Genomic DNA, 13107 nt, shown 5'->3' with positions numbered 1-13107 from the left:
CAGTCCTAAAATAAATGGTCAAGAGTTTCTGGGTCACAAACACAAAATACACATTTGTTATCAATAGCTATTTTAAATCTGTGCATAATAAAGGTATTATTATTATTATTGGCCATCTACCGAAATAATTTTCTCACAGAGATATACGTTGATAAATGGCTACGACAGGTTGTCATCTATCAACAGATATATGTAGTATACCCAAGTTCATTGCGGTTTGTCTGTTAGAAGGGCGCCAAGGCTTCACGGAGTACTGCATTAGTCTTTCAGTATTGCGTTGCAGAGGCAGTGTGTTCGGTGTTCTAGGTGGTCAAATTGCATGCGAAGACTTGACAGAAATAGTAGCAAAATGGGAATGTTGAACTTTATTTTATTACTTTTATTTTTTTACACTCCCCCCCCCAAAAAAAGTATACATAAGAACAATTTACAGACTCACTCATACACCAACTACATCTCATCTTCCCAGACCAGCATGCTCACAGCCCATCCCTAGTGCCTGCATTATTGTTTGCCACTTGGCCTTAAATTGTACCAATTTGTTTTTCTCAGTCACCCCATGCTATTTCAATATTTCAATAATAAATCATTAGATTTTTTCCATTGTGTCAATGATGGCGGATTGATTCACTTCTAAGTTTCTAGTATACCTTTTTTTCGTGATGGGAAGAGAATCGTCCAGCCCATTGGGTATCTCACTACACCCCCATATACCATGTCGTGAAATATGCAGACAGCCGGATTAAAAGTAAATTTACATTGTAATACTTGACAGACAACTTTCGAGTTTCACCCACAATTTCCAGACTTTGTAGCATTCCCAGAAAAGCATGGATTAATTGCATTCATATATTTTAACTGCATGCTTCTTGTACTTAATTTAATATTTTTATTATTATGTTATTTACAATGGTACTTATTTTATTACTATGACACCATTGCACTGTGTGAGAAGTCTGCAAGGCCTTGACAATACAATTAGATTTGGCTGGGATTTGATTTTTAGTCATTAGTGGATACACGTGACCAGGACTGCCCTCGTTATCTGATATTTTGCACACACAATATTTGACAGTACTTTTCCAAATGAACATGGCATCCAATGCAATGCAATATATATATAAATATATATAAATAATTTGCGATAGGGAGTAGGCAGGCAGCTGGCTTGATGCTGAAACGGCGTCTTGCCACCGACTAGCGGCAGTAGCGTCGCTGATCCGGAGAACGGCGGGCCATGGGCTGCGTGAGGAAAACCGCACGTGAACACGAGCTATGTACTATGACACCGTTGCACTGTGTGAGACGTTTATTTTCTAACGGAGATTTACATTTGATGCACCTGTAATGTACAGCAGCAGTCATTACTGCAGCAGCGAAAAACCGGACACTGTCATTCCCAGATAGTCCCTCGCGCGAGACAAATGCCGCGTTCAAAACAACTGGAAACCTAGAAGAAGGGGGGGGGAAGAAATAGGAGGTCAAATAATGACGTCAGTGATCTTCAGATCGGAGCTCCTGAAATGTCCCGAGTTCACAAGTTGGATGACCGTTCAAACCGATTTTTCCCAGTCGTAGCTCGTTCGCCCCCTCGAGTTCGCAGTTGTTTTGAACGCACTGAAGTCGGAGATGATCCAAATCAGTTCCCAGTTGTTTTGAACGCGGCAAAAGGCTCGTGGGTAGCTGGTGCTTCCGAGGGTAGCTACAAGATAGCTTAGAACGAATTGGTTGTGTAACTTATAATGTATTTTTTTTTGTTCGGTACAAACCTGCTCCAAACTTCAGAAGAAATACCCGTAGACGTTCGTTCTCCATTTTTTAACTGGAGATCTCTTCCTGGTAACGTTACTCTGCTATCGTCTTTTCCACTGCCCTGAACATCTCACCAGCCACTGTTGTTTAATCGTTTTTGATGCTCCTCTGCAACCTTCTTTCCCACTGTCCCAAATAACTCAACAGCTACTGCTGTTAATTGCTCGGTAATAAACACATTCAACAGCTGTACTTTAGACATTTTGGAAAAAGTACACTTCAGATGCTCATCAACAAATCAACTGAAGGTAGTCGTATTGACCGCGGGCGCAGATAATCACTTCCGGCACAAGGTTTTTGTATTGCCCTTCAAAATAGAAAATAAAGACATTGATGTATTCAATACATATGCGAAAATATTATAATTAATAATATTGTTGTTATGTACAACTTCCCTTTTATGTTGAACGTTTTTTGATTACAGGGAGTGACGTGTTTTGGTCTTCCACCAAAACTTCCGACGGGAATTGTAATGTATTTTAAAATGGCGTTACCCGCTGTCACTCGTGCATTCTTTTCTAATAGGAATCAAATAAAGCAATTTATGTCAGAGGGCTCCCGCAACCTGTCTTTAGATAGTCGAGTTCATGCGAGGACACAATCATTGAAATGTCTGAAAAGGACGACTTCTCAATCGAATGCTATCCATGCTACTGTGCACAGAAGGTCACCGCTATACCGCAGCTGCGAAAGCAATGGCGATGAAAATAGTCGTGCTACTAGAAACTGGACTTATGCAATGGGTAGTGTAATTGGTAAGTAAGTTATTGTCATGTTAGATGTGTTTTAAAATACTCTTCCCTAGTGTGTGTCATTGTCAGTACATGAAACTTACAAGAGACTATCATCGATAATCTTTTACATTGATGTGCATATGATTTGCATCATTGAGAGTCCTTCAACATGTCATTAAAAGAACGTGGTCAACGTTCACAACCGGTCATAGGAGTCATTGAGTGACCTAAATGTTTTGTGATATACACCCCCCTCCTCCTCCTCCTCCTCCTCCCTCCTCCTCGTTCATAGCGTTCTCTCTCTTCAGCAAAGCTGAGGAGGACACCAGAACTGATGCCCAGAAGAAAGAAGATGAGATTATTTTACTTTTGAAGAGAGCCAAGGTAACTAATTGTCATTGATGCAGGCAACTCCTCAATCCAGTTTCTACCTAGAATCTTAATCTAAACGAGAAGTACAGTACCATGCAACTGTATTTGCCAAGAGATGATTTGCAATCTTCTGAATCTCAAGTGTCATCAACGTAACAGCATTTTAATTGTATCAATTCAGACCCAAATGTTTGTCATATCTGTCCTAGACATTTATGTTTTGATGAAGTGTCATCAATTTTACATGTTATGTCTGAGTAACATTGGTGTGTGTTGTGTTCAAGCTCGGTATGATGCGGGGGCAGTTGCATGGAGCCAATGGATTCCTCCACCAGGCCATCAAGCTGGCCCACCAGACTAACAATACACAAGCTATCATCTACACCTACAGCTTGGTAAAAGCCTTGCCTATTTAACAGGATGTTTTTAACTTGTTCAAATGTGCTTCAAACCCAGTGTTTATTAGCCTGCACAGTGAACTTGTGGGAACACATGTGGTTGACTAGACTTATTTGACACGTGATTAGTCTTTGCTTCTGCTGTGCATTACAGAGTGAATTTAAGAATCGCAGCCTCTTGCAATAGTGATATTGCACACACATTGATTCATGTTGTGATAACGATAGTTTTGAGGTATCACTCAATACACTTTGATGGAGTAATGTGCTTTTCTCAGGAATTTCTGTAAGCATTTTTGAATGTAATGCCATGGCATTAATGCCACAGTTGCCACAGAAACTCAGCAGCACATCATTATTGTTGTTTTATTGTCCCCGGTCTCTACAGATGGCGAACCTTGCCTATGTCCAAGGTCAGCTGGATAATGTGAGTAATAGCAGAGGTCGCCATCTCTTTCTCCTCTCTTCAGTGAACCCCCACCTGCTGTCCCACTTTTGGAATCGTGCTTATCAAAGTTAAAATCTGCAAGGAGGACTGCCACTATTGACGTTTCCTAATGTATGTGTTCTTCAAAGGAGGGCACAAATTGAGAAGAGCCAATAGGGGAAGTTTTGGCATTTTTTAAAATCCTGTTTTTGTTGATGTCTGTAAGCTGGAGGTGAAGATGATGTCATACTGCGGAGTCTACCTTTGAAACCATTCAGTTGTACTAAGCTCATGAGGCATTCTTAAGTATTTTCTTCAAGAATTCGTGGTACATCATTCATTGAAATGACAATTGAGCAGAGGTTAATGTGATATTGTACTTTTCTTTTTAAATGCTTGTGTTTTGAGCTGTTTTGCTGACTTCCAGTGACCCCTGTGCTCTTCTCCCCCAGGCAGAGAAACTGTTCAAAGTGGCCATGAGTTTCATGTTGTCCGGAGGAACACCACAGGTGAGGGTTGGTCGTGTGTCTCTAAGTAAGAGGTTAAGTGTGGTAAATGTATAAAAATGTATGCATGCATTACTGTTAGTCACTTTGGATAAAAACGTCTGCTACATGGCATATAATTTTATTAATAGCAGAGGAATAGAATTGTTGTGACATCTGGACAGTAGAGTCGCTGGGTACTGAAGCAGCTTTTTGATTTTGAAATGAAGAGGACAATCTATCTATTGTCCATTTGAGGAAAGAAGGACTGTCTGGAATAGTTTTAGGCTCAGCTCCGTCAATTCAGAAACCATTGGCAGTGCATTGTGGTCCAGACACTCAATGCTATATTGCTACTTCAGTCTTTTTCTCTCTCCCTCGGGTTCAAAGGATGACAATGGTGTCATTGAGATGTCCTTGAAGCTCGCTACCATATATGCCGGCCAGGAGAAGTAAGTGAACTTCAAAAGTGGATGTCTTCATATGGGTTTAAATGGACGTTGGAACAATTGAATCAGCTTCAAGGTTTAAGCCAACCAAATTAGTTCTAGTGGTCCTTACCTCTTAAATAATGGACATCGTTTAAATTAGGAGGCACCTTTTTGATGCATACTTTTAATAGATACAAATAAGTCTCTGATAGGAGCCAGCCAGCTTAGTTGATGAAGAGTGTGCCTATACACCATTAGAAGGCCTCTCTACTCAAAGGTTTTCAGTTGAGAATGTTTGTTTTCTTCTGCGGTTGGTTGTAGTCCTGTATTATAGGACTACAGTTTCATGAACCACCCCCCAGGTTCTACATACCACGGTGCACCATTTACCAACTGTAACCTGTTTGTTTCTCCTCAGGAATGACTTGGCAAAGATGGGTTTCCAGTTTTGCACTGAATCCCTTGAAGCCAAGTTGGAGAAATTCAAGGAACTTCCTGCTGAGGAGCAATCGGGTATCTAACGACCAAACCTTCAAATCGTTTTTGCTGTAATAGCGTAAGATTGTTTGTGTGACTGGAGGATGTCATCATTGTTGTCATCCAGAGTCACATTTATTTATTTTCCAAGCTGTGTCACACTACTTTACATACAGAGTCTGCTTCGTTTTTTTCTAATTCATTTTCTGCCTTTGAAAATAATATCACGATACTGGTATCGTCACAGCCCTAATCAGGATCCTCGTCTATCTCCTGTCCAACACTGCTCCTGTGTGTGTATGGCACAATGCTGTCTGCTAAAAATGCATATCACTTGACTCAAACTTGCCTGTAGCTCACATCATTATCACAAATCTAGGCTTACATTTTAGTCAAAACCCGCAAAGCAACTCACACATTTTTAATGCCAAAACATACTCTTCCGCCACTGTTTTTCCCGCAAAGCTCTTTTACCCTGTCCGTGTGATGTACGGAGAACCCCGTGGGCTGTGTAGCCTGATCTAGCACCTCCCCTGATAACCAAGTCTGTGAGACAGATTATGTTAGTGTCTTGTATATCTGGTAGGAAATCTGAGCTCACAAAGTTTATTGTCCAGGGACTGTACAGTATCAGGTTATATACTAGAAAGGGGAGGGTGGTTTAATTAGACTACAACTCCAGCTCGCCTTCCCCTCCTCTGGCGGCATCTTTTTGGAAAAAGGGCTCTCGTAAGCAATGGAACTGCTTTGGGTAGTCTAGACGGAGTATCCTGCTCCGGTAAGACTCATTTGTCTTGAGTAATCTAGATCTAATGTCCAGAAGTGCTTGTCGGTGATGGGGAATAATACTAGAAACTCTGATCAAATAGTTTAAAAAAAAAAGACACTTCAAATAATCAAGAATGCTCAATTGGCAGGGAGCTAGCAACAGGGCGACCATCGTCGGCGCCATCTTGTTTTAAAAGCCAGTCCATTGTACTGTTCAGTAAACAGCAGACTGTCAGTTCATTGTAAAGTTCAGGCCTAGCCTCCTCTTTAGCTGTATTGGGCCTTATGGTGTCTTCTCTCTAGTACAGAGTGTGTGTGTGTGCGCTGTCCTTGTGCTCCTTTCTTTGTAAATGTTGTCCAATTACAATATTTAAACCCTCATAATGTCATCTGTAATCCGGGGCGTGACAGAACAGCACAACAAACACTGCTCCCTGTGAACTGAATGTCTCAAGCAGACTGATGCAGCTTTTCCTCTAGGACATTTCATTCCCTTTTTTTACTTTTCATTCTTAATCCTTCCAAATCAAGTCCCCGCCAATGACAGGCATTACCATTGCACGATGCAGCCACAACCATGCTGGAAATGGTGTGGCCTGGCTGGTGTAGTGGTGCTGTCTCAGGCACACATTATGTACCGTGACGGTATAGGCTAGAATCCGGCCTAATACCTTGTGACGTAGAGAGAGGATATCTTTCCCCTTGGTCACCCTCTCGCACGATCTGGTCAATAAAATCAGAACATTTAAATAAAGAGGGCGATGTTATCTTCTGAAAAGTTGTGTAACCTTGCTTTTAGTATGGTGTGCATTCAACTTGTGACCTTTTGATATTGAGCTTGCTCGCTGACAGCATCCATCCTCGTGTTTCTCCCTCTCTTCAGAAGAGTTGAGGAAGGAGACCCGGCTCCTACTGGGCCTGACCCTGGACTCCCACGCCCGCTACATGGTCGCTATACACCGCCTGAGCCAGGCGGTGGTGGACTACAAGCAAGCCTTGCTGATCTGTCAGGAAGAGCAGGGACAGACTCACCCACAGGTACCAGTTGGCCAGGAAGAGCAGGGAGAGACCCGCCCACAGATGCCAGGAAGAGCAGGGAGAGACCTGCCCACAGATGCCAGGAAGAGCAGGGAGAGACCCGCCCACAGGTACCAGGAAGAGCAGGGAGAGACCTGCCCACAGGTACCAGGAAGAGCAGGGAGAGACCCACCCACAGGTACCAGGAAGAGCAGGGAGAGACCCACCCACAGGTACCAGGAAGAGCAGGGAGAGACCCACCCACAGGTACCAGGAAGAGCAGGGAGATACCTGCCCACAGAAGACTGATGTAGTCTAAATGCTTTGCAGTTATGCATCTTGATGTTTTGTAACCTAGAAGTTAATCTGTTCTTACTTCTATATTATCTGGAAATTGTTTTCTGCTGTCCTGACTACAGTCCTTGGTGCTGATGAGTGACCTGGCCACCATCCTGGACATGCAGGGTCGCCACGACGAGGCTCTGCCCCTGGTGAAGCAGGCTGTGGAGCTGAGCAGAGAAAACGGCCACCCTGACCAACATGTGCTGCTGGGAAACATGGCAGGCATCCTACTGCACAATGGTAAGGAGGGATGAAAATGAGGACAACCTCTAAGAGGGCCTTGGTTTCCTCCAACACAAGCCAGTTTTCAGTGTCACAACATGAACTTTTATTGTGGATTTGCTAAATTACAAAATTAATGTAACTCAGTTGGAAGAGCATGGCTCTTGCAACGTCAGGATAGTGGGTTTGATTCCCGGAACCACCCATAAGTTAAAAAATATAAAATAAAATGGTTGCATGCATACAGTGATGTCGTGGTAAAAAACAATAATGGATGCGTTACGGTGAAAAAAGTAACGTTCCCTATAGGCTTACTTTCAATATGCCTTTCCACAGAAGGTGGGTAAACTGTTGAAAGAAAAAACAAGTGGGTAAACCTGTGTTTAAGTTTCTGGATAAAAGTGTCTGCTAAATGGCATCTCTATGCATGTGCATAATATCCCCCTGGCACAGATTTTAATTTTAAATTTGTTTATTTAACCAGGTAGGCCAGTTGAGAACAAGTTCTCATTTACAACTGCGACCTGGCCAAGATAAAGCAAAGCAGTTTGACACATACAACAACACAGAGTTACACATGGAATAAACAAACAGCCAATAATACAGTAGGAAAAAAATCTATATACAGCATGTGCAAATGAGGTCGGATAAGAGAGGTAAGGCAATAAATAGGACATGGTGGCGAAGTAATTACAATATAGCAATTAAACACTGGAGTGATAGATGTGCAGAGGATGAATGTGCAAGTAGAGATTCTAGGGCGAAAAGGAGCAAGATAAATAAATACAGTATGGGGATGAGGTAGATTGGATGGGCTATTTACAGATGGGCTATGTACAGGTGCAGTGATCTGTGAGCTGCTCTGACAGCTGGTGCTTTAAGCTAGTGAGGGAGGTAAGAGTCTCCAGCTTCAGAGATTTTTGCAGTTTGTTCCAGTCATTGGCAGCAGAGAACTGGAAGGAGAGGCAGCCAAAGGAAGAATTGGCTTTGGGGGTGACCAGTGAGATATACCTGCTGGAGCGTGTGCTACAGGTGGGTGCTGCTATGGTGACCAGTGAGCTGAGATAAGGCGGGGCTTTACCTAGCAGAGACTTGTAGATGACCTGGAGCCAGTGGGTTTGGCGACGAGTATGAAGCGAGGGCCAGCCAACGAGAGCATACAGGTCGCAGTGGTGGGTAGTATATGGTGCTTTGACAAAACGGATGGCACTGTGATAGACTGCATCCAATTTGTCGAGTAGCGTGTTGGAGGCTATTTTGTAAATGACATCGTCGAAGATCGGTAGGATGGTCAGTTTTACGAGGGTATGTTTGGCAGCATGAGTGAAGGATGCTTTGTTGCCAAATAGGAAGCTGATTCTAGATTTAATTTTGGATGGGAGATGTTTAATGTGAGTCTGGAAGGAGAGTTTACAGTCTAGCCAGACACCTAGAATATGTGGACAACTACAAATACCTAAGTCAGAACCGTCTAGAGTAATGCTGGACGGGCGGGCAGGTGCGGGCAGCGATCGGTTGAAGAGCATGCATTTAGTTTTACTTGCATTTAAGAGCAGTTGGAGGCCACGGAAGGAGTGTTGTACGGCATTGAAGCTCATCTGGAGGTGAGTTAAGTGTCCAAAGAAGGGCCAGAGGTATACAGAATGGTGTTGTCTGCGTAGAGGTGGATCAGAGAATCACCAGCAGCGAGAGCGACATCAATGATGTATACAGAGAAGAGAGTCGGCCCGAGAATTGAACCCTGTGGCACCCCCATAGAGACTGCCAGAGGTCCGGACAACAGGCCCTCCGATTTAACATACTGAACTCTATCGGAGAAGTAGTTGGTGAACCAAGCGAGGAAATCATTAGAGAAACCAAGGCTGTTGAGTCTGCCAATAAGAATGTTGTGATTGACAGAGTCGAAAGCCTTAGCCAGGTCGACGAATACGTCAGTTTGAGTAGGTGCAGCTGCATGAGTAACTGTACAGATATTAACATTAATGAATAACATTTAGTTCAAGGGGGTACAGTGAAGACTTTTACGACTGTTGATCATCTCTGTAGTGTTCACTAGGGCGTGCAACAGAAAATGCTTCAAAGCGTTTTTGCAACAGAAAACAACCATGTGTGTCTTATCGGAAAAGGCCAATCCCAGGTAGTCCCACCTGTTTTTCTTCTGTTTCGTGCCAAATGAACACAATCCTTGTCTCCTTCTAGATCTTTTTGAGGAGTCTGTGAAGCTGTACAAGGAGTCCCTGGCTCTGGCCCAGTCTGCAGGAGACGAAGAAGCACTGGAGCAGATACAGGAGGGACTGAAAGAGGTGGCCAACAGGAGGAAAGCACAGAAGGCAGAAGAAGCAGCCAAGAATAAGACCGACTGACCGGTTGGATCAACTAAACTAATCTTATTAACACAACTCCAAGCAATCTCTCTGAACTCGTCTGACCACTCGGGTCCCTTCAGCACAGTGTTATTACAAGTTATGGAGTACAGGGCATTTAGCTCAGAAAGAGAAGAAGAAACACACAATAACATCGCAACGGATGTCTTGGAACGGTTTCTTACAATGGGCAATTAACAATTTCATCTGTGAAACCCCAATGATGTTTTGTTTGTATTGTGGGAAATGTCACTCCTTCAATGTGGTGTCTGTTTGTTGTCAGATTGGCTTAAGATGTAAGGGGAACACCTCAAGGCTTAATTAAGTCCATTGCCAGAATTCAATCAAAAGGTGTGTTGTCGACAGGCGTAATTGCACTTGATTTTTAAATGATGACTTTATATTTACGTTTGTGCTGGCATCTTCAGAGTTGGTCATGAATGCGATCTCTCCACGAACGTCGAAGGGGGAAATGCACCCGGTTACAAAGGCACATTGTCGACAGAGCGATTGATGACAATGTGTCTTGTTTGAATTCCATCCTGAATGATGGCGCCTTAGTCTGATGACTTGCCATTGCTGTCTGAATCACTATAAATGACACTGTAAGATATGTAAATGTTGTATATACAAAATGTTTTATGGGCTAGAATGTGATATAGGACTTAACTGGCAGCTTCAAGAGTGAAAGGCCTAATCAATAACCTTTGTGTGAACAGAGATGTATCATAATAAATACTGTCTTTGAGATGGTGTATATATATATTACATACAGTGCATTTGGAAAGAATTCAGACCCCTTGACTTTTTCACCATTTTGATACGTTACAGCCTTATTCTAAAATGGATTAAATTGTTTTCCCCCTCATCAATCAACACACAATACTGCATAATGACAAAGCAAAAACTGTTTTTTTTTAGAAATGTTAGCAAATGTATTAAATTTCACATTTACATAAGTATTCAGACCCTTTACTCAGTACTTTATTGAAGCATCTTTGGCAGTGATTACAGCCTTGAGTCTTCTTGGGTATGATGCTACAAAGCTTGGCACACATGTATTTGGGGAGTTTCTTACATTCTTCTCTGCAGATTCTCTGAAGCTCTGTCAGGTTGGATGGTGCACCGCTATTTTCATGTTTCTCCAGAGATGTTTGATCGGTTTCAAGTCCAGGCTCTGGCTAAGCCACTCAAAGACTTGTCCCCAAGCCACTCCTGTGTTGTCTTGGCTGTATGCTTTGGGTCGTTGTCCCGTTGGAAGGTGAAACTTCGCCCCAGTCTGAGGTCCTGAGCGCTCTGGAGCAGGTTTTCATCAAGGATCTCTGTACATTGCTCCGTTAATCTTTCCCTCGCCTGACTAGTGCTCAGAGTATCTGCGAGAGGCTGGACTGAGGGCTTATAGGCCTGTTGTAAGGCAGGTCCTCACCAGACATCACCGGCAACAACGTTGCCTATAGGCACAAACCCACCGTTGCTGGACCAGACAGGACTGGCAAAAGTGCTCTTCACTGACGAGTCGCGGTTTTGTCTCACCAGGGGTGATGGTCGGATTTGCGTTTATCATCGAAGGAATGAGCGTTACACCGAGGCCTGTACTCTGAAGCGGGATCGATTTGGAGGTGGAGGGTCCGTTGTGGTCTGAGGCGGTGTGTCACAGCATCATCGGACTGAGCTTGTTGTCATTGCAGGCCATCTCAACGCTGTGCGTTACAGGGAAGACATCCTCCTCCCTCATGTGGTACCCTTCCTGCAGGCTCATCCTGACATGACCCTCCAGCATGACAATGCCACCAGCCATACTGCTCGTTCTGTGCGTGACTTCCTGCAAGACGGGAATGTCAGTGTTCTGCCATGACCAGCAAAGAGCCCGGATCTCAATCCCATTGAGCACGTCTGGGTCCTGTTGGATCGGAGGGTGAGGGCTATGGCCATTCCCCCCAGAAATGTCAGAGAACTTGGTGGTAGAGTGGGGTAACATCACACAGCAAGAACTGGCAAATCTGGTGCAGTCCATGAGGAGATGCACTACAGTACTTAATGCAGCTGGTGGCCACACCAGATACTGACTTACTTTTGATTTTGACCCCCTTGTTCAGGGACACATTATTCCATTTCTGTTAGTCACATGTCTGTGGAACTTGTTCAGTTGTTGAATCTTATGTTCATACAAATATTTACACGTTAAGTTTGCTGAAAATAAACTCAGTTGACAGTGAGAGGACGTTTCTTTTTTTGCTGAGTTTAGTTTAAGTAAATGGCTTAATCTGTGAGATGACTTGCATGAGTCAGGGCTCCCGAGTGGTGGGGCGGTCTAAGGCACTGCATTTTAGTGCAAGAGGCGTCACTACAGTCCCTGGTTTGAATCCAGGCTGTATCACATCCGGCCGTGACACTGGCACCCAATTGGCCGGGGTAGGCCGTCATTGTAAATAAGAATGTCATTAACTGACTTGCCTAGTTAAAAAGGCTTAATTTAAAACATTTACAAAGTGAATCTGACTGCTATCAGATAAGTGTACATACAGTGTAGTGAGTCTTAACTTTAATACATTTATTTAGTAATATTACAGTTGATATAGATTATAAACTGATTTTTAATGAATTTAAGGCAAAGAACCTTGGCTGTGGGTCGGGACTTTTTCCTATTTCGAAAACGAAGGCCACATTTGACACGTTGATCCACCAGACCTTCCGAGCATTGGGCGGAATGGTCTTTTGAACGGGATTAGGCTTCATGGTGTGTTCGATGTGTGAGAAATGGCAGGCCCACGTGTGTAATAACAGAAGCCACAGCTCAACTCTAGGGCCCAGATTTTCAGTTAACACAAGAAAAAGAAAAAAACAAATGCAAGAATCCGTGTCATTATTGCCTCATCTATTCTCATTAATACTTTTATTGTACAATATTTTACATGAGTTGTACAAACAGAACAAGGCAGAAGCAACTCAATACAAGGAGAGCTGTAATTTAGCTAAACAGACAAAGGAGGAGGATATGTTTTTTTTCTCTTCAGTTTAGTTATTTTTCAATTATCGATACAGCCTCACCCCTCCAAATTTTACCAAGAAAATTATCATTGTCTACAATATGGAATGTAGACTTTAAATCCATCGGTGTGTTGAAATGAGTCGAGAACCTTATTTGAACGACTTCAAAAAGCCCCGTTTACACCTGCCATTAACACGTGTCCTTCGTCCTGATCTTGTCTGTTTACACTTATCAGATCACAATGCATTTTTTTTTTTTTTTTTTTTAAAT

At 43.0% G+C, this 13107-nt stretch overlaps 1 protein-coding gene across 4 annotated transcripts; it reads left to right on the top strand.

Moving 5' to 3' along the window:
• Positions 1 to 1468: 1468 nt before the first annotated feature.
• On the top strand, positions 1469 to 10700 carry LOC120020715 (tetratricopeptide repeat protein 19, mitochondrial-like). 4 transcript variants are annotated; one of them, XM_038964438.1, is made up of 10 exons: positions 1477 to 2567; positions 2839 to 2930; positions 3203 to 3313; positions 3705 to 3743; positions 4196 to 4252; positions 4619 to 4680; positions 5078 to 5172; positions 6788 to 6942; positions 7341 to 7503; positions 9685 to 10700. In XM_038964438.1, exons 1-10 carry the CDS (start codon positions 2285 to 2287, stop codon positions 9846 to 9848), a joined length of 1221 nt encoding a protein of 406 aa, XP_038820366.1. In that variant the 5' UTR covers positions 1477 to 2284; the 3' UTR covers positions 9849 to 10700. The 4 variants fall into 4 exon arrangements, with proteins under 4 accessions (XP_038820367.1, XP_038820366.1, XP_038820365.1 ...); XM_038964437.1 differs by having other exon boundaries at positions 6788 to 7188; XM_038964440.1 differs by having other exon boundaries at positions 1478 to 2567; positions 2855 to 2930; positions 6788 to 7188.
• The last annotated feature ends 2407 nt before the right edge of the window (positions 10701 to 13107 follow it).

The sequence above is a fragment of the Salvelinus namaycush genome, chromosome 25 (assembly GCF_016432855.1).
Source record: "Salvelinus namaycush isolate Seneca chromosome 25, SaNama_1.0, whole genome shotgun sequence".
NCBI lineage: Eukaryota > Metazoa > Chordata > Actinopteri > Salmoniformes > Salmonidae > Salvelinus > Salvelinus namaycush.
Note: the sequence above shows the minus strand (reverse complement) of the source record. Positions and strands in the feature narration are given on the sequence as shown.

What these genes read in the sequence shown, in the direction of transcription:
- LOC120020715 (XM_038964437.1), top strand. Translation starts at nt 2,285, where the DNA reads ATGTATTTTAAAATGGCGTTACCCGCTGTCACTCGTGCATTCTTTTCT. An exon ending in TCCAAGGTCAGCTGGATAAT is followed by an intron (nt 3,744 to 4,195) that starts GTGAGTAATAGC and finishes CTTCTCCCCCAG; the next exon opens with GCAGAGAAACTGTTCAAAGT. An exon ending in AGGCATCCTACTGCACAATG is followed by an intron (nt 7,504 to 9,684) that starts GTAAGGAGGGAT and finishes GTCTCCTTCTAG; the next exon opens with ATCTTTTTGAGGAGTCTGTG.